The sequence below is a fragment of the Ammospiza nelsoni genome, chromosome 6 (genome assembly GCF_027579445.1).
Source record: "Ammospiza nelsoni isolate bAmmNel1 chromosome 6, bAmmNel1.pri, whole genome shotgun sequence".
Classification (NCBI taxonomy): domain Eukaryota; kingdom Metazoa; phylum Chordata; class Aves; order Passeriformes; family Passerellidae; genus Ammospiza; species Ammospiza nelsoni.
The window spans coordinates 41,666,738-41,692,700 of NC_080638.1; the positions used below are offsets into that span (position 1 = coordinate 41,666,738).

At 50.8% G+C, this 25,963-nt stretch overlaps 2 protein-coding genes across 2 annotated transcripts; one reads left to right on the forward strand and one right to left on the reverse strand.

Moving 5' to 3' along the window:
• Window positions 1-411: 411 nt before the first annotated feature.
• Window positions 412-4,560, reverse strand: PROX2 (prospero homeobox 2). The gene is made up of 5 exons (XM_059474902.1): window positions 4,525-4,560; window positions 2,021-3,592; window positions 1,398-1,502; window positions 743-937; window positions 412-643 (listed from the first exon to the last, which is right to left on the reverse strand). Exons 1-5 carry the CDS (start codon window positions 4,558-4,560, stop codon window positions 458-460), a joined length of 2,094 nt encoding a protein of 697 aa, XP_059330885.1. The 3' UTR covers window positions 412-457.
• A 4,276-nt stretch (window positions 4,561-8,836) lies between these two features.
• DLST (dihydrolipoamide S-succinyltransferase) lies at window positions 8,837-24,988 on the forward strand. The gene is made up of 15 exons (XM_059474301.1): window positions 8,837-8,955; window positions 13,283-13,316; window positions 14,488-14,536; window positions 15,585-15,640; window positions 15,994-16,068; window positions 16,460-16,515; window positions 17,212-17,323; window positions 17,805-17,960; window positions 18,242-18,327; window positions 18,988-19,085; window positions 20,954-21,084; window positions 21,650-21,723; window positions 22,611-22,694; window positions 23,218-23,385; window positions 23,842-24,988. Exons 1-15 carry the CDS (start codon window positions 8,887-8,889, stop codon window positions 23,974-23,976), a joined length of 1,383 nt encoding a protein of 460 aa, XP_059330284.1. The 5' UTR covers window positions 8,837-8,886; the 3' UTR covers window positions 23,977-24,988.
• Window positions 24,989-25,963: the final 975 nt, after the last annotated feature.

Below are 25,963 nucleotides of genomic sequence, written 5' to 3' on the forward strand. Positions count from 1 at the left end.
AGTCATGCTTTTGGACTCGGTACATCCGCTAGTCTGCTGTGCCAAGGAAACTTCGCCCACTACTAGGACCTCTTTCTGTTTTATAAACAGCAAGGCTATTTGCCCTGGTTTTTGACCCTCTGGAAGAGAGAATGAAGGCAGCTCAGTCAGGATCATAGGGAGAGCTGGAACAGGGCAACTTCTCAGGCTCCAACCTGATGGCTTCATCTCTGTCCCTCCCTTCTGGCAGTCCTCACCAGTTCTGAGCAGCAGAATAAAATGCACATAATGCAGCATATGCAATGCAGCATAAAATCCCAGCACATGAGGGAAGTGATAGGCCTCACCTAAGAAGCTGTCTTACAGAGAGTGCATGGCTCTCAGAGAGAGAATACCCCAAATAACAGGTACTGTACAGAGTGCCCATGAGGTGCCCATGGTGGCTGCACACACAACCCAGAGCTGCTTTCACAGACACTCAGCTGTGGAGCAGTTCCTGGGAGCAGCCAGCAGCTTTGAACCCTTCTGGGATGTCACTGTCCAATTTGGAAATTATTTTGTAAATGGGTTTCTTCCAGGAGGGGTCGGCATCCTTGCCTGCCCTGACGGCACTGAAGAACTCCTGCAGTGTCAGGCTGGCCACCTCCAGGAAGCGCCCTGGCACCTGCAGCAAGACAGGCACCAGCCAGTGACACCACCATGCCATGGTGCCTCCTGACCCCCACAAACACCACCACCCCCTTTCCCCCATCCCCCTCCTCACCTCGAAGTCATTCCCCTTGTTGTAGTGCATGTTAAGGGCACGGAAGAGCTCCGAGTCGCGGGAGACCTGGAGACTGCAAGCATCCACCACACCCTCCAGCAGGGCCTGCCGGGCAAACTTCTCCACCTGGATGTAGTAAAACTCACGGAAGTTGCTGAACCACTTGATGAGCTGGGAGGTGATGCAGCGGCTGAACTGGTGGGGGGACAGCCAGGGGGTGGTGTTAGGCCAGCTTGGATCCTCCCTCCCCACGAGCCCCTGCATACCCAGCCAGGTGCTGCTGGGCTGGCCCAAACCCAGCCCTGCCCCAAGCTGGGGCAGTGATATCAGCGTGTCCCAGGTGCTGTCCACACTGAGATTCGGATCCCAGCTGCCCTGCAGTGAGAAGGCACATCCATGGGGTGCTTTAATCTGAATAACTCCATTGCACAGAGTGAAGAGCTGACAGCCCATGTCTGCCACCACCCTGTGCACCTGCTCCTGGGCAGCTCATGCTGAAATAAATGGGTTTGTTTATTTATTGTTCCCCATCTCCTGCCAGCAAGGCAGGAGGACACAAGAGCAGTCCTTTCTTCATGGTTCCCAGGGAGGCAGGCTAGGTGCCACACCACGTGGGAGCCCTGCCCAGCAGCAGTTCTGGCTGCTGCTCTTTTACCTGCACATCAAGGAAGTAGGTCTTCAGCAGAGTGGAGCTGGGGTAGCGGGTGAAGAAAAACATCAGCTTGGCCTTCTTCAGGTGCCCGGGGGTCAGCGCCTCCTGCATTTGCCCTGGGGTCAAGGAAAGCCTGCACGTAGCCAACCTCGAGCCCGGCATGTCCCTGAGCACCACCCCTGGCACACCATGCCCAGTGCCCTCCATAGCCCCTCCGGGCCTGTCAGGGGGGGCAGAGGGGGTTCATCCTTGGCTGGACAGCCACTGGTTTTTCCCTTAAGAATCCCTGAGGAAGTTAATGCTCCCCTTCACAATCTTGTGAGAGCCAGAATTTCTATGAGACTCCTGCTCATGGTTTAGGATGACAGGACCCCCAGTACAGCCCAAGAGGAGGCTTGGTAGCTCCTGGCTTGTACCCACAGCTATGCTACAGCATCTGGCCAAGCCCTGAGGAGTGGCAATGCCCCTCCATGGCTTAGGGCTCCTTTCCTGCCCACACCTCTTTAGCCCTGTTAGGGAGGAACAGGGACCTTGGCCCTGTGGAGAGCAGTGGGGCAGTGCCAAGCTGTGGCTCCAGAGGACAAGGGGAGCGCATTCCCCAGGGATCTCTAGCTGCCCCCAAAGGATATGTGGGTCGAGGCAAAGGGTGCTCCATCATTTGCAGCTGGCAGCTCACCGTGGCCATCCCTGCCAGCTGGCAGCAGTGCCAGGCTCTCCATGCTGGCAGGGCTCAGGGGCAGGGGATGGTGCTGCTGCTGTCTCGCAATCGATGACCTCAGTTTAACAGATCCCCAGGGCAGCCTGAGGGGCTCTGGACAACCCCTCTCCAGAGCAGATGGGCTCTCACGAGAGTCACTGCCCCAGGGGCTGTGCTGGCCACGGCCCAACAGCTGGCTCAGCAGCTGGTTGTTCTGGACAGGCATGGCTGAGCCCAGGGAATAACCCATGCTGGGTAGCCGAGTGGATTTTCTGACCCCCTTTGAGCTGAAGGAGGCAGCATAAGAGCCCAGGCTCTTCCCCAAAGATCCTGTCAGGGCCTCAGCCTCGGGTGAGCCCAGGGAGCCCGGTGCATTCATGGCAGATGGCTTAACAAGTGGCTTTCTGCATTTCCCACCAGCAGAATACTCTCTCCTGGCATCTGGCCCCAGCATTGGAGGGCTGTGGTGCTGCTTCTGGATGTGGCTGTCTGCCTTTGGCCAGAGAGTCTTCAGGACAGAGTCCACTACGTGGCATGTCACCACAGACAGCTCGTGCTTCAGTGCCTGTGAGAGTACCCTCACTGCCGAGGGCAGGCCACCTGTGTCACCTGTGTCCTCAGCCTCCTCCAGCCCACACGCCTCCAGGACACTGCTCCTGAGAGGCACTCGCCGTGCGTTGCTGGTGGCAGTGCCACTGTCCTTGTTCAGTCTGTCTTGGGGCTTTCCAGGCAGTGGCTGCACTATCTCTGAATCTTCCTGTGTTTGGGCAGCATCCTCAGTGTCACAGACGTGGTAGAACTTCTCCTGAAGCCACCTCAGCTGCTGCTCTAAGAAGCAGAGCTGCTCTTTCAGCTGCTGGCAGCCCTTGGCATGGGAGCTGCCCCCTGTGGGAGCCACTCTTCCAGCTGCCCCCATGCCCTGCTGGGGCACTCTTGGCTTCCTCTTGCTCTCTTGGCGCATCTCCCCACCCCTTTCCCTCTCATGCCCAAAAGCTGCCCCCAGGCTCGTGTCAGATGCCTGCGGGGTTGGTGGGAGGCTCATGCCCTGGATGATGCTCTCCACCCTGGCCCGCTTGGCTTGTAGGTGCTGGTCACAGAGCTGCTCCCGTGGGTGCTGGTTGGAGAGCTGGTCCCCACCACCAGCACAGGGCAGGGGAGCTGGGGCGCGGGTCCTGGGGAAAGCCAGGGCTTGTGCTTCTTCTCCAAGGCTTGCACCACATTTGTAGTCATGAGGCAGGGCCACTGCCTGAGAGGAAGGGAAGAGAACGGTGCGATCCAGGTTCCTGCCAACCATTGTGTGGCTGAGGAGCTGTGGAATCAGGGATGCACTGGGGGAAGGCAAGAGAGAGTCAGTCTGGAAACAGGGCTCCAATTTCAGCCCCTGGCCATGCCCTGAAGCAGCACGGTCTCTATCCCGCTCAAAGCCAGTCCTGCTGTCCATCGTATCTTCTTCCTGCCTGGACAGACTGGCAGCCTTCCAGATGTTTGATGTTTCAGCCTGCTAGTGCTGTGGAACTGGAGAAAGAGCAAGAAACAGGACCTCATACAGCAGTTTTCTAAGCACAGGGCCAGAGATTTTTTTTTCTCCCAGATTTTCATGGCATCCCTGCTCCCCTGCAAAAACTATTTTACCAGGGAATGACCTAGACAGAAATCTCCAGGCACTGCAAAACCTGTGAGCAGACTGTCAGATGTCACAGATGACAGCAGCAATGCCCTGGGCACCACCCCACCATCCACCTACCAGCCAGGCATTCATCATGCCTAAAGTACATTTCACCTTGTGAAAAATGGGTATTTTATGATTGGCTTTTCACAAATACTAAAATGAATATTATATGTGTTGTGTTAGAAAGTAATGCTGTATTAATTCTCTTAAGTAGTGTGTTAAATATAGTTTTAGGTTATGAAAAAAATGTTGGAATAGAAACTATGCTATGTAGGATACTTGTTTTTTAAGAAAGGACTCACAGCAAGATAGCAGCCACAAGACACCTAAATCTTTCAGAGAAAAAGAATTTATTGCCCTCTTATCAGAAGAAGCGAACTTCTTCGCACCTTGAAGACACTGTTAGGATTCAGAGGAAGAAGGTGAGGATGACCAGACAGAATCCTGTATTTGAATGGAATTTATGCATCATGTATGGGGTGTATGAATGTGCAACAGGTTTTTGTTTTAAAGGGTTAATCCTTTGTTAACAAGGGTCCTTTTTTGGGCTTGTGCTGCCCAGAAAAAGGTACTCGGATGTCTGTAACTCTTTGTTACTATTGTCTCATATTGTCCTAATCCAAATTGTCCAAATTATTATTACTCTAATTGTATTACTATTTTTATAACAATTTTATTACTATTAAACTTTTAAAATTTTAAAAACAAGTGATTGGCGTTTTTCACAACCTGCTTTGGGCCCGGCAGTGCCTGGCAGCACAAACCTCATGCATCACCAGCTGCATCTGCACCAGAGGCATTGGGGAGACTGCCCTCTGGGCTTGTGGACTCTGCTGTGAGGGCAGGGAGCAGCAGGCAGAGCCCTCTGCCACGTACACCCGGGCAAAGGGTGGGTTTGGCGCTCCTGGGTGCTGGCAGAGCGCAGAGGAGCAGCTGCACCCCTGGTGAAGGTACTCACACAGGCACCTGGGCCATGGGTGCTGCCGGCTCTGCTGGCCCCAACACCCCCACAGAGCCCCCGGGGCTCGGGGATGGGGGGCAGCACCTGCGGGCTGGGCCAGCACAAAGAGCCCGGTGCAGGAGGGCACGGAGAGGGTAAAAGTGCAATGTCACCTGATGTGAGCAGGATGCATCGAGATGGTCAGGCTAATGCAACATGGGGTTCCTAAGGGCTTGGCAAAACACTGAATAAAAGAAGTGAGGATGGGGATTATCAGGGAAGAGAAAAAATACTGAGCCAGCAGCCCCAGGCTTAAAATTGTCATGCTGACTCCGAGCAGGGATTCACCCCCTCCGCTCACTCCCCGCTTGCACAGCTTTGCAAAAGTGTAAAACATTGTATCCTGGGCGATTACACAGTAACCATCCCTGAGGGATGTTTCTTCCTTATCCGCAATAATTAGCAGCAGCTTTGCACCGCTAAATTAGGACAGCTCTTGTCTTTTCCGGACGCCTTTAAAGTCTGAGATTCTTTTGCTCTTCCCAGAAATACCTGATCATTTTCAACACCATCAGTCTCCTGTCCCTGTAGCTGCTCCAGGCCGAGTCCTCCAGGCAGTGTAGAAAATGGGCTTCTTCTCAGGGTTTTTAGCGATTGCCTTTCTTCAAACACCCTGAATTGCAGGCAGGTGCCTGGGAGGCTCTACCTTTTGCAGAGCCATAGTCTTGACAAACCAAGTATTTTCTGGGTTATCTGACACCACATGTTGATCTGTGTTGCCTCCCCACCCATCCTGACGATTAGGGTTTCATTTTCACAAGAGTCTGGTGTAGGGCCTTTCAGAGTGCTCAGTTTATCCTCAGCCAGCACAAGGCTGGGGTGCCAGCAGCTCTGACCATCCTGCCTTGCCCTTGTGTTACAAGCTTGAGCATTGCCTGCAGCTGCCTCTCAGCCTGCCCTCTGCTCCCAGCACAGTCACACAGCAAACACACTGCAGTCACAGATTCCATCCAGCCTTAATCCTTCCTCAGTGGTGTGGTCCTGTAACCTCACTTGTTTTTCTACAGAAACACCTTATTTTGACACTTGCTCACAATTTCTCTCATCTGCTGTGCTCAACAGCAGGGTCAGTCAGGAACTTGCCTGTCCCCTGGGCTGTTTCCCAGTCCCCTGGAACCTGTGATACATTCCTTTTAAACAGATCAACTCAGAGCTGGCAAGGTGACCTCCACCTGCTTGAGGTTTCCAGCATCACCGTCTTTCTTCTGGAGATTTGGAGGGAGGGAGCAGAGCCTCCCGTCCCAGGCCACGGCAGCCCGCTGTGGGTGGCCCTGGCTCCCCCTCGCAGCATCCCCAGGACCAGCAGGTGCTGCCCTCAGCAAACTCCTCCTGCTGGTGCAGCTCTTTGCCCCCGAAGTTAGCGGGTGCGTGCTTTGGTTCCCACTCTTACTGGCAGCTTTCACTAGTGCCACCCTCCAGAACACTAAAAAGCAGCCGAGACTTCTCCTACCTGAAGAAAAAGACAGGAACGGAACGAAGATGCTCAGAAGACGAGGGCAGTGTGCTTTCTCCAAAACTCAAGCCGCCCCTCGTGGGCTCCCTGGGTGCTCCTCGGCGGGACAGCCGTGCACGGAGCGGCGGGCTGTCCCTGCGGACGGCAATTCCCCGCAGAGCCTTCCCCGTCCGCCGCATGACTCTGGGCGGGGGCACCGGTGCCCGAGCCGAGCCGCGGGCAGCCCCGGGAGCGCGGTGCCCGCGGGCAGCCCCGGGAGCGCGGTGCCCGCAGGCTGGGCCCGGGAGCGCGGTGCCCGCAGGCTGGGCCCAGGAGCGCGGTGCCCGCGGGCAGCCCCGGGAGCGCGGTGCCCGCGGGCAGCCCCGGGAGCGCGGTGCCCGCAGGCTGGCCCCGGGAGCGCGGTGCCCGCAGGCTGGGCCCGGGAGCGCGGCGCCCGAGGGCAGCCCCGGGAGCGCGGTGCCCGCGGGCAGCCCCGGGAGCGCGGTGCCCGCAGGCTGGCCCCGGGAGCGCGGTGCCCGCGGGCAGCCCCGGGAGCGCGGGCAGTCGCAGAGGCAGTGCCGGCGCGTCCTCCCTCCGCGCTCAGGGCCTTTAAAGAGGGAGTGGGGAGGCCGGAGGCAGCCAACCAGCTGGAAAGGACTTCTGAATATGCAGATGGACAGCCAGGAGGTCCGGTCCAACACCAGCGTCCGGCCACCTTCCCTGCTGTGTGCCGCACTCGTAGCCCCTGGAGCCAGTCAGGCAAGGGCTATCAGGTGCCGAGCTGCTGGCTGCCCAGGTGGGCAGAGGCCCAGAGGAGCAATTTTGGCCTGGAATTTGGCCGCAAGCCCCATTCAGGACTCAGGATAGTGAATTATTGGTGAGACAATGCAAACACAGCAGGCTGACAAGCCGTGCCACCGGCAAGGAAGGAGCTGGCCCAGATCCCAGCAGCTACCCATCTTCCATGGAAGGTGGCCAGGCATTTCCCATATCCTGCACCATGGGGGCACGGAGGCAATTTGGCTGTCCTGGAGGTCTGCAGCACAGGACATGGGCAAAAAATGGGACCACACAGGAGAAGCAGCAGCACAGAGTCCCTTGTTTGTCACAGGGTGCTTTACAGACAGCACCAGCAGAGCTGGCATCACTCCCAGCTGAGCACGTCCTGACCCCAGCCCCAGGACAAACCCACCTGCCCCAGCAGCACATGTGGTTGTCAGACACTTATCCTCATGTAGGAGCTGTGGGTGGGTGGGCAAAGCCTAGCCATGCATGCCACTCCTGGGGCTTCATCTGCTGTGCTTCCACAGGCTAACTGAGCATGGCAATGTCTGGTGTATTCACTGGGGAGGCAGGAAGCTGTGCTTAAAGGCAGTTGACATCAGGTGGTCAATATTGTTCAAGGCAAGGACATTAGCCTTCGAGAGACAGATCACAGAGATATCCCTGGCAGAGAGCCTTTCTGGCTCAGTTACCTTTTATTAGAGCAGTCAGCTCATCCTCAAAGCCTCGGAGACTATCTCCTGTTGATTTTTATTCAACCTCTTTCCTTTGAAAATGGTCTCATATTTTGAAGATTGCAGTTAACCATTCATATATTATTAAACAGTGGCTAAATTAAGCACATGTGCATAACCCAGACTTGGCTCCTTGAGAGATGCCTGGCTGCCAGACAGCCCTTTGTAACTGTCCTCGGCTGATTCTCAGAATCTGTAAATAGGTTCCTTGGGTTTTCCTCCACCTGTGGTTCCCTGCCTGGAAGCAGGCAGAAAACAGATGCTGGCTGGGGAATTCTCAAATGTTTTCAACATACTGAGTGCTGCTGAGCAACAGGGCTTACTTGTGGGCTCATTTTCCTGTTTGCCATGGTGAATGACCTCATTGCCCGTTTCTAACCATGCAGCATCCCACGGGGTGATGCCTGCGGCAATGTCATCTCACACCGGCTCAGCGCCGCGGTTTGCCAAGGCGAGCAGGGAAAACACGGCCACAGCTGCCCTGCAGCAACCCAGGGCTGCTTCAGAGCACAGCTCATGAAACGGCACTCCTCGTAATGCACGGGGTTATTTATACACATATATATATGCCATTACGTGTAATAACATCTATATGTACGCATACGTGTTTATATAAGCATATGTAATACATAGATATATGTATGTCATCTATAAGTAATAGTATTCAATATCACATATATTATACAGGATGTGTTAATACCTACATTATTACGTATACGGTAACACACAGCAATATTATGAGCAGGCCCCGTCCCGCCTGGCCCTGCCCCGCAGTCCGGCCCTGCCCCGCAGCCCGGCCGTGCCCCACAGCCCGGCCCTGTACCGCAGCCCCACAGCCCGGCCGTGCCCCGCAGTCCGGCCCTGTCCCGCAGCCCCGCAGCCCGGCCCTGCCCCGCAGCCCGGCCGTGCCCCGCAGTCCGGCCCTGTCCCGCAGCCCCGCAGCCCGGCCCTGCCCCGCAGCCCGGCCGTGCCCCGCAGCCCGGCCCTGCCCCGCAGCCCCGCAGCCCGGCCTTGTTCCACAGCCCGGCCCCGCAGCCCGGCCCCGCCGCGATGGTCCCGCCCCGGCTGCTCCCCCCGCTCTGGGCGCTTGGTCCGGCCCCCCGCGCTTCCGCCTCGCGCCGGGCCTGGTTCCGGTGTCCGCCCTGCGGCCCCTCCCGCCGCCGCCGCCGCCGCCGCGATGGTGCCGCTGTGGCGGTCCCGCTGCCTCGGCCGCGCGCTGGGCCGCTCGCTGCGCGCCCTCCGACAGGTACGGCCCGCGGGCACCGGCCGCGGGGAGCGGGGCAGCGAGGGAGGGCGGCGGCCGGGCGGGCGAGGTCGGCGGCGCCAAGGGCACCGGGACGCGTCCCCTGCCGCCTGGCGCTGGGCACCGCCGCCCCGGGGACACGGCGGGGCAGGGCACGGGAAGGGGCGGCGAGGCTGTCCCGCAGCAGGGGCCGCGGTGAGCGCGGCGCTGCCCCTTCCCCGCGGGTGCCGCTGCCCCGCTGCCAGGCCCGGCTCCGCGGGAAGGGCGGCGGCGCCCGGCACCGGGCAGGGCTGACCCGCGGGAAGGGCTTCGAGCGCCGCCGCTCTCGGGCTCCGCCGTCCCCGCCTGTCAGTGGCTGTCACGTTCGGGGCCCTCGCTGCTGGCAGAGACACCCCGGCCGGGTGCGCCCGGTGCAGGATCGGCCACAAACCGGTGTGCGGTTTGTTGTGTAAATCCTGCGCTCGGTTCTTGGGGCAGTCATTGAAGCGCGGCAAAGGGTGGTAACCTCTGCTGGCTGCAGCGGGGGCTGACAGAGCCCGGTAGCTGCTTAACCCTGGGGCTGCCCTTGGCCAGCTGGGTCCTGTGTCCTGCCGCACACATCTTCCGTTTGAACAGCAAACATGCCCAGCTCCATGTGCACACACACATGTGTGCGTACCTACGGGATGGGGAGCATCGCTTCTCTTCCCCTGACCAGCTGGAGCCTTTGAGCATGAGTCTTGATTTTAGACATCCTGCAAATGTAGGCGAGCAAGTGTTGACAACCGATCGTAATGTAAAGACACCGTTGTGTTATAAATGTGTGTGTATGCACGTCAAACTGCAACTTACAAGTAACTGTATAAGCTACAGTTTGAAATGTAGAGACAAATTGATTATAATGCAGTTTAAACAAGCTTATTAAAGTGGCATTTAGTGATATTTGACCTTTGTCAGCTCTCAGTGGTGCTGTGTAATTATAAAGAACAGAAAGAAGTCAGGTGGAGTATTCAAGCCTTTTACAAAAGTAGTGTGAAAATCAGGAGGTTTTAGGCTGAATGCTAGTTAACCTGTTAGATGTACTGGAAGAGTTATAGTAGTAGTTTGATCTCCATTGGAACAGTGATATGAGAAGTAAATTTTGATTATGATGTAATGCAGGCTTTTTGGAGAGATGGAAAGAAATTCCAGAACTTGCCAAACCTCTGATGGCAGACGTAGACATGTACAAAATTCAGAAGTGGAGGATTGAATTGGAGAAGAGTGGAGTCACTGAGGATGAGGAAAGGTTGGCTGGGTTTTGACTGTCTGTAAAAGAAGAGGTCCTAAATTTATATCAAGTAGAAACCATGAATGTGCATCAATGTAGCACGTGAGAGTCAGGGCAGGGGTAGGCAGACCTTGAAGGCTACGTGAAAAAATCCAGAGAAAAGCTAGTCTGGAAAAGATAGATTTGATGAGGAGCTGTGTAAAATGCTTTGAGAATCAAATCCTTCTGTTTGTGTGGGCAGGAGTTGGTAAAAAACTTCTTCTTCCCTATTTGATCCTCCCCTCATGCTGCAAGAGTTCGGAGCCTGTTAGTAACAGTATCCACCACTCAGCGTTGCTATCCCCATCCCCTCTGGGCATCTGCCCTCCCGTGCTGTGCATAATGTTTTGATACCCATGAAAGCCGTGCAGGGGGGTTTTGTGTGTGGCAGGGCTTTGTGCTCATCCTTGTCGAAGCAGCAGCTGCTTTGCTCTCAAGAAGCCATGGCTGGAGAACCAATTGCTGCTGTGCCTGTTGTTGGAGCTGCACAGCACTGGCCTTCTGGTGTGCCTCTGTTGAAATGAGCTGCACTGTCAAGTTCATCAGATTCCTTGCCTGAGCTGGTCCCTACTGTTGGTATACAGGCTGTTGCTGTAGCTGATGTATTCCATCCTTTATTTCAGTGTCTAGTGACCTGCTGCAAGGTGATGGCTCCTTGAAAGGTGTGGCCTGGGCGGTGCATGCCAGGGTCACTTTGACATAACAGTTATAAAAACAATTCTGAGAAGTCATGTGAAACGAGAGGGAAATATTAATCACTTGGTACATGAGTCACTGGCTAATTAGACCAAGACATTTTTCCCCAAGTGAAGGCTGTCTTTTTAAACTGACCCAAAGTGCTAATGCCACGTGGCAAAACTGAAACATTTCCATTCTTGCTGAAAAAGCTCCAATAGAAGGCAGAGGGCAAATTTAGCCAAGTGATCCAGGAAGAGGTGCAGTCAGAAGGATTCCTTCAGGGGAAAAAGGGAACAGGAAGCAGCCCTGTCCAGTGTCTCCTGAAGCTGTGTGTTCATCTGAGGTACTGTGGTTAAGATACAGACACAGTTCTGCAGAATGTTAGCCAGAGAAATCACAGTATCTTTTATTACTGGCTTCCTCCTCACATTAAGCTCTTGCCCTAATTTCTTAATCTTAAAGGCAAAGGGTAGAGTGATACCAATTTTTTCCTTAATTTTGCTGCAGTTGTAGAACACAAACTTGACACCACTGGTGGAAGAGAGCTGCAGATGTTTTCTCACAGTGATTATTTTTAGGACAGACCTTCTAAACTTTTATTTTTGTTTTAACTCCACGGTAAACTGGTTTTGCATCAGTCTGAGGCTGTTCCTTTCTTAACAATTTATTGTCTGGCGTGGTAGGAATGCCTTTAACCAGTTAAAGCACCCAGGGAAACATTAATGGATAAAGGGAACTCAGGTTGCTTGATACTCAATTTGTGATTGACTCCATGCTATCTGGGACACTACAGAAAGTGGGAAAAATATGATCAATACAGATTGCTGAGGATTGTGGTGCTCTAGAGAGCTGACCCAGTGGAGATAAACTGGAGTTTGTCTTGTTGATCCTGGCTTAGAGCTGGCTTTACACAAACCAGATCTGAATCAGCAGGGTCAGTGCTGCACCAAGATTAGGCATTGTAGCATTCAAGATGACTCTACCAAGTCTGCACAGTGCTCCCTGCTTTCCCTTACCCTGCCAGACCTGGGGTAGGGGCTCAGCAGGCCCTGCCACAAGCTGGTTTTGCAGCACTGTTGGTTCAGGATCACTGATCCCTGCAGCGAAGTGGCAAGCAGGGTGGCTGCATGGTGTTGTGCTGGAGCTTAGCAGTAAGTCAGACGGGCTGCCTGCATCCTCAGCTCAGCTAATTGTAACCCTGTTGAATTGCCCATTGATCATTGAGTTGTCTCTGTGTTAATATCCAACAAGTCAAATCCATTTATAAGCTTTGATAATTAAACTACCGAGGGCTTGATTCCAGGCCTGTTAGTTTTGATACAAAGTGTTCATTGAATCTGTTTTTGTATGCTGCAGCACTCAGTCCTGTAGATGGTGTGCCAAGCTTAAGTATATTGTTCGTCTTTGGTCTCTGTTGTCTTGCCACACAGCTCCTCAAATTATTTTGATATTTAAGGTCAGTTATATCTCATCCTGCTTGCTTTGCTGAAGCTGGAATCAGGGCTTGTATGCAAACTTCAGATCGTGAAGGTGTGAAGGAAATCTAACTTTTAACTTAGCTGCTGGATAAGGGTGTTTTGAGCTCTTGAGTTGCTGTCATTCTAAGCCAGTAAAGTGCATTTCCATCATGGCTACAGTGCTATTTTCCAATTGCTTTTAAAGAGTTCTTATCTTCTCCAATCCTGCAGGTTTGATGTGAGAGAAATATGTAATAACAGTAGAGGGAAGTAATTGAATTTTTTGAAATTGAATATTTTGAAATGTGTTCTACTTTTGAGCTCTGTTATGCTGAGCTAGGAGTGCAGTCAATGATTACACAGGTATGAAGTGAAACATCAAAGAATGTGGAATTCCTGACTAACTGACAGCAGTAGAAATTTTGCCACTGAGAGGAATTCTGGTCTTTGGGAGTTCAAAGGCTCCACAGCTTTAGAAAAAAATTTTAAAACCCCTAGATGCTGCATTCATGACTGTAGGAGTAAACATCATGGGATGTTTTATCATCATATCCAGTAGGTGTCCTTTATCTTCTCATTCATAGCAAATTCTATTGGAAATCTGTTCCTTCTTAAAGAGGAAAGTGCATGAGAAGGTCAAAACTTCTGGATCGGGAACTGGAAGATGCAAGCACCAAATTTAACATCATTGCATCATAAAGCACCCTGGGAGGAGAGAAAGGATAAAGAAGGGCATAGGTGTTCTCCTGCTCTAGCACACTGGGGGAAAGTTGCATGCCTGCAGACTGGAGCATGGGAATGGTGGATCCTGTGTCTGATTCAGATCTCAGGAAAAAAACAAAGTCCTTCTAGGATGGATTTGTCTTCTTCTTCTTGCATTACTGATACATCCTTTTCTCTCTGACAGGGGAACTGTACTCTGGCAAGATCCCCTCTGTCTGGTGAGTCTTACACTTTACCTAGAAAGAACAGAGCTGATGATGGAGGTTGGTAATAGGTCTGATTGGGGTTTGTTTCTGTCAGTCTGTAGTGAAGAAGCAGTGGAATGAGCTAAGTTTCCATAGGATTGCCTCCCTTGCCTGAGGTACATGCTGCCTGATCCATTTGGCTCTGGTGAAGGTTTCACAGCAGCAGCACAGTGTATTTCAGGCATTGCAGTGCTCAAAGCACATGCTGTTGCAGAGCCCTAGCTCTCTAATAAGCTCCTTTGAAAATGATGGATGAATATTAAGTGACATGTCAGATCTGGTGTGCCTGTGAACTCCGCTGCAATGCCTAAACTGTTTTTTCTTAGAGCTCTGTTTTTTTCTAGCTGTGCTGTAGAAATTGTGCTGCTTTTTTAAAAAAGTCAAGTGGGGAAATGGTTCTTCCCTCTGGCATTGTGTAATTTGAGATAATTATGTTCTCCAGTTACTACGCTGACTCTCTTTAAGATCAGTCTGGAAAGCTGCCCAGTGCCCTGTAAGTGACAAAGGACAGGAGTCCAGTTCATAATAAAAAATGCAGTGTCAGGGCATATGAGCTGTGTGGGAAGGGGACAGTGGGGTATGTGAAACTGGGAAGCTGTGCAAGTATTTCCCTATTGTGAGTTTTGGACACTAATTTTCTCTGGACAGGGAGTGGGCAGAGAAGAGGGATGATGGTGGCTCAATTCTCTGCCCTACACTCTCTTTTCAGTCCTTTTATTCCTCCTTAGCTGTCTCTGGGGCTGCGAGGCTTTCAGGGGTGCCTCTTGCAGGGCTGATACCTTGCTCCATATTTCGTATGGGTGTGGATAACGCAGCAGTTCTGGAGGTGGTTCCTCATAGCTCTTTCCTGATTTTGCTCTGAATGCTCTGCTTCGTTTGCCCATTTCAATGTTATCCTTATTAACTTTGTTGTCAAGCTATAACTGTTTTCCTCATCCCTACAAATCTAGATGAAGACAAAACCACTGTTCTTGGCAAGCTCTGGGCAGGTTTGATGGCACTGAGGTGTCTCTGCATGGATATATTCCCCATTTGGTCCCAACCTTCTTTCAGGGTGGGCAGCAGTGTCCTCTGCCTTCTTTTGTCTGATGGGGATACTTGAGGGTTGGACAGCTGGATAATATAACTCCTTTCTCATTCACAGGTGTGTCTGGGAGCCAAGGCCTGGCTTACACAAACAGCAGGAAGCTTATGTAAGTATCCACAGGAAAGCTGTGGGGAGAGACTGGGGTTGCTCTTGCTCTAGCCATGATAAGATTTGAGGTCTGAGGAACAGAATATGGTTGGCTGTCATGAAATCCTTGTGCACTTTGTAGCAGTATGGAGTTAGCCCTAAAAAAAAATCTAGGTTTTGCAGGTTGAGAACTGAAAACAAGCTCTCTCTGCAACCAGATACTGGGACAGGGAAGGGACAGGAGTGAGGAAACCAACGAAAAGTGGATTTCTACTCTGATTATCTGACTAGAGGTGTCGTTTGCTCTATGATGGTCTCCTGGTAGATTTTCTGTTGGGAGAAGTGGGGTCATTCACAGCATTGTTGTTCATATGTAAGGGTTTGCACTAATGGGGTGGTATAAAAATGTATTTGGGGAAATAACCATAAGAGTACGTGCATAAAAGCCTGAAATACTCTGAAATCCTTTGTTTGTACAAAGTACCCTGTGCTAGAGGAAATGCTAAAGCACATTCTTTTCAGTTTTCCAAATATGATGTGAGTAGATATAAAAATCGTCCTTAGGACTGGGATTGCCAGCTGCCTGTGAAGAAACATGGTGGAGAGAAATAGCTGGTTTTTGGATGCATTGCCATAGGCAATTTATCGTGCTTTTCTTTTATTTTGGAGCAATCTAACAACTTCTGTAGAGATGACAGTCCTAATCTGGAGGTAAAAAAATTGTTGCTGCACTAGTCTTGGGCATTGTATAGGCTGGCCAGGTCACCGTTTAATCAGTATTTAAACTATGAGGGTTCTGTTGGGTTGTGTGTCTAAATGGAAATTCCATAAGTGTCAGTTCTCACTGAGTTTCTGAGAGCACTAGTGATGGTAGGATGCAATGCTTCCTTTCTGGCTGGATTGTTGCAGCTTGAGCAGTAAATAGGAGTCCTTTGCAACAAATACATCAGAACAGCTGAGCAGCCTTTCACTTCAGTTAAGCAAGTGTAAATTCTGTACTTGAGCTTGGTGCTGGCAGCCTGCAGAGGAATGTTCTGCTGTGTTCACACTCTTCTCTCTTTGTGCAGAGTGAATAGCTCCAGTGTCTTCACTGTCCGCTACTTCAGAACCACTGCGGTACATAGTAAGTAAAAAGGCAGGAATCAGTGTGATGCTTCTTTTGCTACCTCTTGCTGTCCTGCCAGCAGCCACTTTCCATCCTTGGTCAAGGCTCTCTGCTGTCCTGCCTTCATGGATGACTCAGGGTTTATATCCCAGGGCCCTAAAGATATTGTCTGGATTCCTGTCACAATGTGGCTTTCAGTCAGATATGAATTCCTCTGGTGTTTAAATGTTGATTAGTGTTGAAGAAAGGAGACAGACAACAATTGATGTCTGATGGCCTACCCCCTTTAGCAAAGTTGTGATGACAAGAATGAAGCAATACCATAAATTTTTAGCTCTGAAAGCAGTCAAGTCTGTTTGTCTCTCTCACAGGGGATGACGTGGTTACGGTGAACACACCAGCCTTTGCAGAGTCAGTCACAGAAGGAGATGTCAGGTGGGAGAAAGGTAAGCAGTTGCCTCTTCCCTGAAATTCTCATCACTGTTACTGCTGTGTTGGACACCTTGGGGGTGCATTACAGTTCACTGGCTGACATCCTGCTCTGTGCCTTTCAGTCTGTGACAAATGAGGCATTTAATTGCAGCTCTCCTAAGGGGTTAAGAATTGCAGTTACTGCCTCATCACCTCTCTGTCAGGGGTAATGATGGATGAAGGGAGATGTCTAAGCCGGAATCAGATTCTTAATTGCAGTAGATTGCTTGAGCTAGTCTTTTATTTAGAGCTTGTGGAGAAGTGGGATGAAGAAGTTATGGGTTAGTATGGGAAACTGCTGTGGGTAAAGAGGGGAGGCCAGAGCACACCTCCCTCCTCACAGTGGTCTTCATATCTGTCATTCAGCTGTTGGAGACACAGTGGCGGAAGATGAAGTGGTGTGTGAGATTGAAACAGACAAGGTAGGAGTTTCTGGACCAAAACTTCTTCTAGTTTTGTAGCAGGTACCCTGTATGGCTTCTGTCCAGCTAAGAGCTCCTAGAGCCTGCAGGGCCCTGACTGTGTCTCCTGCTCTCTTCATGGAGAAAAGCTTTTCTCATCTAATATAAAACTTGCTGTGCCTTAGGTGAGAATTCTTGATAACCCTTATTCATCCATTTGATTAATCATCACTGGTGGTGTTGTTTATTTGAGCTGTAATTTTACTTCTCCTTCCGATTTGAGTGCTTTGAGTTTTGAAACCTGTTTATGCTTAAACAAAGGAGAAATCTGCCAGCCATAAGTTGTCTTCAGATCATTTAAAATTTAGGCTTTACATTCATCCACCCCTGAAAGGACTGTTAAGCCTTGAAGTTCTTGCTGAATTCTCTGCTGAGTTCTGTTTTCAGCTTTGCTGTCAAGAAGATGCTGGCAGTGGGTCAGTTCTTGACTGTACCCTGGAGATAAGGCTATACATTACACTGCCAGCATCTCCTAAAGCTTCTAACTATTGGCACAAAATCCTGGTGGAGGGTGTGAAAACTGGTGCAAATAGTGTGAGACACAACTGCTGTCTGTGCCAAATTGCAATGTGTATCTGCACATATTGGCATCTTCTCTTGGGCACTTGGTCTCCAGCTGATGTTTGGGAGAATTTCACTGACTTTCTTTTTTTTCAGACATCAGTGCAAGTTCCAGCCCCAGCAGCTGGTGTGATTGAAGCCCTTCTGGTACCCGATGGTGGCAAAGTGGAAGGGGGGACACCTCTATTCAAACTCAGGAAAACTGGAGGTAAGTCGGGCATGTATAACTTGCATAGGCCTTGTGCTGCCACCAGGTTTTTTCTGAGGATTTACGCATTTAGAATAAAATGCTTTTTAGCATTCAATAAAGCATTTAGAGGGATCCTGAGAAAATACTGTTCTGTTGTCCATTAGAGAAGCATAATTTTAGTCCTTCTGAGGGGGATCTTCTCTTTTGTTCCCTCTGGAGGAGACTAAACTGTTAGCTATAACTAGTTGAGAATTCCCCTAACTCCCTTCTGTGGCCTCTTCTCTGTAGCATCCAGCCTCCTCCAGTGAGGAGGTCAAGGATGTTGATGAGTAAAACACTTTCACAATGGCTTTCTCTTGTGGTGACTTCTGTCAGCTCAGTAGTGCTGAGAACATAAAGGCACTCTGCCTGAGGGTTTACTTTTGTTAGGTTGGTTGGACTCACAGATCTCTGCCAGTGGAAGCTGATGCCTTTACCATGGTTCTTCCTTGTCTTTCAGCTGCTCCTGCCAAGGCTACACCAGCAGCAGCCCCTCCTCCTCCTGCAGCCCCTGAACCTGCAGCTGCACCTGCTCCTCCCCCTGCTGCAGCACCAATTCCCACTACAATGCCACCAGTGCCGCCTGTGTCAACTCAGCCCATCGACAGCAAACCAGGTGAGGCCACAGCCATTTGTTCCTGTTCTCGAGTCTCTCTGCTTTGGGGGACACAGTATAAGGCTAAAGACCTCAAACAGAGGCATTTGGTGGTGAAGGCCTCCTGCAGTATTGCCCTGCTTGCTCCAGACTGGACTGCTCAGCTATGCCTAGAACCTTCCCAGCCTAATTCAAGGCTGCTTCCATGCTCTGTCACTTAAGCAAAGAGCTCAAATATGCTTTCTATCTCAGGGCTTTTCCTACCTGGCTTCTGTTTTTGACTGATGTGTTTTTCCCCTCAGTGTCTGCTGTGAAGCCGGCTGCAGCCCCAGCGGCAGCCCCTCCTGGGGAGGCAGTCCCCACCAAAGGTGCCAGATCAGAGCATAGGGTAAGCTGTGGGAGCAGGGACCTTGCCAGCACTTCTGTTGCTAGGTGATAATCTGTTCTGGCTGGAGCTTGCCGGATGTGTCCATATCCACCTGTACTCACCCAGCTCAGTAGGGCTGTGACAGGTCGGAAAATTCTCTACATGCAGGAATCACTTACAGGTGGTGTGGAGGAAGAGCCTGGACCTCTCTGGCATGGGTCTCTTCTTGGCAAAAGTCTTGTCTTGAGCTCTGTTGGCTCGGGACAGAAGGACTCTGTGTGATCTGCTTGGTTTGTCCACAAGCCCTCAGCAAAGGGTTGAGGCTGCTGAAACTGCCTTGTGCATTCTTAAGAGTGCATGGTTGAGCAGCCTACTTTCTTAGCAGTCTTGCCCTTCTCACGTTAGCCACATGGACAGCTATGCACGCTTGGAGGTCTTGAGGAATGCAGAGGCCAGAAGTAGCTGTACTGTGATTTCAGCACTGCTTTTCAAGTGAACTGTGCATTGAGCTGAGCAGTGAAATAAACTCCTCAGCCTATTGTGCTCCTGACCTAGAGTGAAAACCTTGGCCCTAGGAATCTAGTCAATCAGATGGCAAGAGGAGAGCCTTTTGAGTTTCTTGTGCATTTTGCCCTAGGATGAGCTATAGGCAACTTCTGCTTATACCTTTTTAATTTGCAGGTGAAAATGAATAGGATGCGTCAGCGTATTGCTCAGCGGCTGAAAGAGGCTCAGAATACTTGTGCCATGCTGACCACTTTCAATGAGATTGACATGAGGTGAGGAGTAAACCTCTTTTTCCCTTTATGAGTAGAAACAGATTAAGGCAGTAATCTTTAAATGGCAGTCAAAACCTTGCAGGTTTTCTTTGGAGAGACTGGCAGCATGTCTTTTGGGCCCTCTTTCTTAGGTATGTACCACAGTCTGTGCAGCTTCTTCAGAACCACATTGGTGTTGTGGTATGAGGGGCTACAGAGCTTCCTAATGGCCTGTTGTTCCTTGGGAGTCACCTGCTACTTGTAATAGGGGTAGTCTCTGATTCCTCTTCTGTGGGCTTTTTGGTGGAGGACTGGTAAATGTTGAGCAGAAGACCAGAAGGGGCTAGTATCACTTTTATATAGTGGCTGTTAGAAGACAGCAAGATGTAGCATCTGCTTTCTGCGACTCCACCAGGTTACTGCTTTTGGAGGTGTTTAACTTGCAGTGAGTTGCTTCTCCAGGGCTCATCAGTCTTTCAGGTGAGCATTGTTTAGGCCTAAGGCCTTTGCTGTCAGATGGTACAGCTTTCTAGAGACAGAGCAGCATCCTTCCCCATCCTCTCAAGCAGGTGGGGGGCTCCTGACTCAAGTGCTTGCATGGACTGAGCACTCTAATGTCTTTGGAGGGTGGGCAGCTTATGTTACAGTGCATTAAGGGGAAATTGTGCCCAAATCAAATTGTCTTGTGAAATCCTATGCTACTCCTTAAGACAAAACATGTAAATATTTGTGTCTCAGAACAATAAGGCTGGCAAAATAGTCTTGATTGGAGGGAAGTGCTGCAGTTTTATCTCCTCTCAGAGGCTCATTGAGGTGTCGCTTTACGCCAGCCTGGGGCTCTCATTGCATCTGGTAATGTGGTTTGGATTGATTACTGTGAAGTTGATTTGTGAAGACCTGTGCTGGGGCCTCTTGCTTCCCACGGGGGTCAGTGTCTGAAAGGAGGTGGCCTTAATGAGGCAGTTCCATAGCAGGTTGTATCCTCATTGCTGCAGCCCTTGTGTCTTGGGAGGCACTAATGTCTTTGGGCAATAATCCTAACTCTAAACAAGGTTAGACACAGGAAAACAAACACTCTAAACCATGGAAAATCCTGCTCCTTGGTGAAACTGTCTCTTCAAAGTGTGAAGGTCTCTGAAGGGAGAAGGGATGAACTATGCAATTCCACAGCATCTGATGTTAGGCTAGAATAGGCAGAGCTTGTAGCCACAGCTTGGTTGATGTTTTGTAAATGGCCTCAATTTTGATTAATGGAAACAGTAAGAAAACATGGTTTGTCTGGTCAAGAGCTATGGGTAGACTCGCACCCACTACTATAGCTCCTGGGAAAATTCCTTTAATATTCGGTCAACTCCCAATGCCAGAGAGTTGGGTACAAAAGTGGTGTTGTGCTGTCTGGTGCTGAATTTGCAGAGTGGTTGAGGTCTTTTCCTTTGATCACTTTGATTTTATTTCCTGCATGTTTACTGCTTTTGCCACATTCTGGTTTTTCACTCTTCTGTGTCAGTCCAGCCACACCTGCATTTGCTGTCTGTGGTGCCACACTGGTATGAGCACTGTTGTCTCCAGAGAATAGGTGGCAGCATCAGGCCTAAGCAGGAAATATACCATGCCACACCTTACTTCTGTTCGGCAGTGTGGGCCTTGCAGGTTTACCCTGGTTGTGGGGCTTGTGGTCCACATGGTCCAGGACCAGTTTCTGTTTGATCCTTTGGCAGGAACCTTAGGTCCATGTTTATGTCACATGTGAAGGCTTTTGCAGCAGACTGGAGGTTTCCCATTTGGTGGTGCAGATTTGCATCCTTGGGGCTGGCACTGAAATCTGTTACTCAAAGGGAATGGTGTTTTCTTGGACTCCCGGTTTACCATTGTTATTGTGTGTTTCACAGCAACATCCGGGAGATGAGAGCTGTACACAAGGATACCTTTCTGAAAAAGCACAACCTGAAGCTAGGTTTCATGTCAGCTTTTGTGAAAGCTGCGGCCTTTGCTCTGCAGGACCAGCCTGTTGTGAATGCGGGTGAGTGGTGACCCTTGCTGGTGACTTGCATATCTAGGGAGCGCTGCAAAACGGGGGAAAGGCAATGGCCAAGTCCATGGCAGGAGTAGTAGCTTGGAGAAGCAAGCCAAATGCACAGAAAGCATGGGGACAGTCCTGCATGCTGCTGCTGATTTTGCTAAAGCCATTTACATAGGTAGACGTTCAGCTTGCCAAGAGGGGCTCGATTAGGAAGGGGTGACCAGGAGTGGGGCTGGGGCCGTGCATATGCAGCCTGCAGAGGGCAGAGCCTGCTGGTTGTGTACAGGTGACTGCTGTAGGCACAGTGCAGTTTCTGGGCGTGTCAGAGGGGCTTGCTGAAACAGAAGAACAGAATAACCAAGGGGAGAATAACTAAGGAGGACTGAGCAGTGTGGACTGTTTTCTTTCTGTCTGTCGTGGTGCCTCTCCCAGAGGTACAGCATGGAATCATTCTTCTCTGGAGTTATGTTTAAGCTAGATGTGAGCAAGTTGTTAGGATTTTTTAGCTAGTCAAACCTTTCATCTTAGGTTCTGCATATGTAACACAAGTTGTTTCTCTTTCTAGTGATTGATGACACGACCAAAGAGATTGTGTACAGGGACTATGTGGACATCAGTGTTGCTGTAGCAACTCCCCGGGTAGGTACCTTGGAGCTTTGTCCGTGCTTCCTGCAGCCTTTCATATAGGATGATCATATACTTTGAGCCAGCTCAGCTTTGTGCTCTGCTGCAGCAGGAATTAACTGATAAGACTGATTCTATAAATGAGACACCTGCTGCATTAGGGACTACTAGATGGGTTTTGAGAGAAGGTGGAGGACCAAGAATATTCTACCACTATATTCATCTTAATAAGAGAATAATAATTATTGTACCACTATATTCATCTTAATAAGTAACAGGGTCAATATAGATCTCAGTTGTTAATGAGTAGGGCCAGATTAGGGAACCCCTTTGTTGTCATGAATCTATGACATAGGCAGTAAAAGCTTTGAACGTCCTGTCCTCTGGCTAACTTTGCTGTGCTGTTCCACAGAGATGTTTCTGTCCATGGAGAGTATGGGATGGAGTTACAGATGTTGAATTAGTCAATTACTTTCTTGATTAGAAGGTTCTGCTATGAAGCAGGGGTTTGACAAGGACTGAAGTTCTGTCATTGTCTTTTCCCGAAGTCTATGGGAGGCCCAGCAAAAAGAGGCGAGAGAAAGAGGTGCCAGCTGAAATCTCCCAATGCCTTACCTGAGAATTTATCAATGTGGAGCTGGCTCCAGACAGACCTGGTTGATTTATGAGATAGGCTAGCAAAGGCAAAGATGATGGTTCATTTTAAGCTGTCAGCCTTTGATGTGTGTCTTGCCAGGTTTCCTGTCAGGCTACCAGGGTGTGAGGCAGCTCCGCCAACCGGCTGCTGTGGGCCAAGGAGGAGGCAGGAGCTCTCTGGGGCTGTGTCCAGATTCCTGCTGCATGACAGCTATCTGTGTGTTGCTGCACTGAATTTGCTATTCATGGACTTTGCTTCTCCCCAGGGTCTGGTGGTCCCTGTGGTTAGGAATGTAGAAAACATGAACTTTGCTGACATAGAGCGTGCTATCTACGAGCTGGGGGAGAAGGTAAGGAAAGTTTTCTGAAGAAGGTTGGGAGGAATGGAAAGAACTGGAAATGCTGGATCGGCATGTATTGATTTGGTCTCTGTGTCGTCATCTCTGACGTCTAACACACTGAGTTGTGCTGTGGGGAGTGATCCAGTTACATGGCTGGCTGTGCCTTTGCCTTCTAGGACAGCTCTACTCGTTGCCCATCCAGAAGACTGCAGTCTGCATTAGGGACATGGTGTATCTTCACCTTTGTCTTTAGAGGCCAAGGCTGAACTGCCCTGGGGTAGAAGTCCCTGTGTCTGTCTCCTGCAAAAGCAGGAGTTGGAAGCAAAGGCAAGAGAATCCTTCCCCAAAGCCACTAGATGCTCACTTTAAAGACAGGATGCATTTTTGAGCAATTTGTGTTGGTTTTCAGCTGAACAAGTCAATAAGCAAAGCTCTTGCAATCAGTATTCCTGGAAAGAGTGGATGTCCAAACCCTTGTTCTTTGCTCTGTGTGCTCTGTGTGGCTTCCTAAGGCCTTATTTTTTACTTCTAGGCACGGAAGAATGAACTGGCCATTGAAGACATGGACGGTGGCACTTTCACAATCAGCAATGGTGGGGTTTTTGGGTCACTCTTTGGAACACCTATCATTAACCCACCCCAGTCTGCCATCTTAGGCATGCATGCCATCTTTGACAGGCCTGTGGCTGTGGGAGGCAAGGTAGGTGGACTGCACAGGAGTTTTTGGGAACAAAGGACAGGGCTCAGCAGACTGAGGACCTTTCTCTAAGGAATTGGTGTCACTTCTGAAACACTTCAGTGTGAAGAAGGAGCAGAGACTAATGGGTATAGGGCACCTTTGCTGGCTCTGGTACTTGCCTGAGCTGTGCTGGGGACTTTGTCCTATCTGTGAGTGGGCAAACTGGTTATAATCTTAGGTGTGGGAAGGAGGAGCTTGTAGCCTTTGTGATAGGGAGCGGTTCCAGGAAGGGCCCTTATCTTGTATGTGGCATGGACCCAGCCTGGGTGGGTGGGTAGATAATTTTGCCATGCAGGACAAATCCAGGAGGGCCTGAACACAGGATTTGGGGTGGGAAAAAGCCAGGTCTTCCCTGGGTTCACAGGAGGGGAGCATGCATGCAGGAGCACTGAGCTGACAAATGCTGTCCCTGCCCAGATCGAGGTGCGGCCGATGATGTTCGTGGCGCTGACCTACGACCACCGGCTCATCGACGGCAGAGAGGCCGTCACCTTCCTGCGCAAGATCAAGGCAGCGGTGGAGGATCCCCGCGTGCTGCTGCTCGACCTGTAGGGCAGCCACACCCCCACACAACCCACCCAGGACAGGGCAGCACCAGCAGGGACGATGCAGGGCATTCAGGAACTGGCAGGGGTCATTCCAGTCTTTCTCCCTCCGCTGTGATTGGAGCTGTCCCAAAGGGAATTACGGGAATAGCTCCTACCTCCTTTCCTATTTTGTTTAATGAAGGTTTAGTATCTCACGAGAACTTGCCGTGCAGTGGGCCAGCCACTGAATGGCACTGCCTTTCCAGAGCCATCTGCGTGGCATCCTCTCCCTCACAGCACCAAACTCTCACCTCTAGCTTGTCCTATACCACTGGAAACTGCTTGCTGCTGCTGTGCTAGGGTACCCTTCCCTGCCCCTCCATGGCAGGTTCAGCTTTACTGCCTAGCACTGAGGTTCCTGGGAGGGAGAGGAGAGGAAAGGCTACTGTCCTGTCCATGTTTTGCTTGAAAATATTTCACACTCATCAGCCTTGCAAGGGTGGTCTGACCCCGAGGCCACTTGCAGGAAAAGTTTTGGTCAGAGCAGAGCACTCCCTCCACAGACAGTAACACGGGGTGGCAGCTCCCCTACTTTCCCTTGGTGATTGTCTCTCACCAGCCCAGTCACGGTGGTGTGAATGTTCGTGTTGGGGTGGGCAGAGCCTGTGACCTCTGTGGAGGCAGCACTGTTCCTGGGGACAGCCCTTTCACCATTACATGCCCGACAGGGGGCTGAGAACCAGCCCCCAGCAGCTGTCCTTGGCACACAGCTCACTGGGTGTGACTGCTGGCTTCCTGCGTGCCCCCAGCCCACACCCAGCTGGGGGGCCAGGCCTTTCAATGTACATCCCAGCCCACGGGTGCTGGTTTGGGGGGAGGGGGGCAGTTCTGAATCCGATAGCGCACACATGAATTGAGGGGTGAGGGGGTTGCTAGTGCCTGCAGAGTCTATTACTCTTACCCCCTACACAGAACTTGTAACAAAAATATTTAACACAGCGGATTTTAAATGAAATAAAACTGTGCAACGACTGCAAGGTGGGGTGTGTTTGAGTGGGTGAGGACTCTGGCATCAGCAGCATCCTGAGTGTAGTGCGAGTCCTGTTACCTGGTGGTGAGAGAAAAGAGGCAATGGGAACTGAGCCCATTGCTGGTGGTATTAAATTGAGTATTCTCTGCCTGTGAACACTGCTGGCCTCAGACCCTCTACCAAAGAACTGGCTCTTCCCAGCAAAGAGGAGGGATTTAGGGCTGGAAGTCATCCTTTTTTAGCAACAGAACTGTAATAGATGGTGAGGAATTCCCAGTGTTAGCTAAAGGGCATGATGGCCAAGAGGGGGAGACCTGAGACAAGCTCATAAAGTTTTTCAGAAGTTGAATTTTTACTGCTGCAATGGAAGAGTTGGAATTCATGCAAGTGTGGAAAGGCTGTTGCAAAGGGAGAAAGGAAGCAAGAACAAGGGACAGTGGAAGCTGTCTGTGGTGCTGGGTGTTTCCCTAACAAGATGTCGTCATTGGGACAACACAAAATCATTTCTGGATCATGGCAGGGTTTTCCCATCTCTGACATCAACTTCAGAGATGGTTTACCCTTCCCAGCTACAGCTGAAGAGGGCAGCCCCTTCTAACAGAAAATGATTGCACTCACAGCTGCCAAGCAGATGAAAGGGAGGGCAGTTCCTGGTACTGGTGCCTTCATTTTCCTGGCAGCTAGGGAAACTGAGTGCAGAGTCAGCTTTTTTTGCCTGGCCCTGGCTAAGGTAGGTTAGGGGAAGAGGAAAAAGCCCTTCCTTGTTCTGGGAAGAGTAGAGAGTCTAATTCTTGCACAAATCAGTTGAATGAAAGAGAAGGTTTTGATTAAAAAATGCTGCTTGCACTGAGCCTCTGTGCTGGTTTAGGATACAGAGGGTCCACCTTGACTTTGTACATGAGCCTGGGGATGCCTTTATTCTGTCTGGAGCTGCAATAAATGAAGCCTTCAATCCAATCAGGAAGGGAATATACAGTCAAAC

Excerpts from the sequence above, each read along its gene's own strand:
- DLST (XM_059474301.1), top strand. The coding sequence starts at position 8,887 with ATGGTGCCGCTGTGGCGGTCCCGCTGCCTCGGCCGCGCGCTGGGCCGC. Across the intron at positions 14,537-15,584 it reads ACAAACAGCAGGAAGCTTAT|AGTGAATAGCTCCAGTGTCT; the intron begins GTAAGTATCCAC and ends CTCTTTGTGCAG. Across the intron at positions 18,328-18,987 it reads GTGCCAGATCAGAGCATAGG|GTGAAAATGAATAGGATGCG; the intron begins GTAAGCTGTGGG and ends TTTAATTTGCAG.
- PROX2 (XM_059474902.1), bottom strand. The coding sequence starts at position 4,560 with ATGCCTCTGGTGCAGATGCAGCTGGTGATGCATGAG. Across the intron at positions 3,593-4,524 it reads TGCAGCTGGTGATGCATGAG|CAGGCTGAAACATCAAACAT; the intron begins GTTTGTGCTGCC and ends CCACAGCACTAG. Across the intron at positions 644-742 it reads ACAAGGGGAATGACTTCGAG|GTGCCAGGGCGCTTCCTGGA; the intron begins GTGAGGAGGGGG and ends GTCTTGCTGCAG.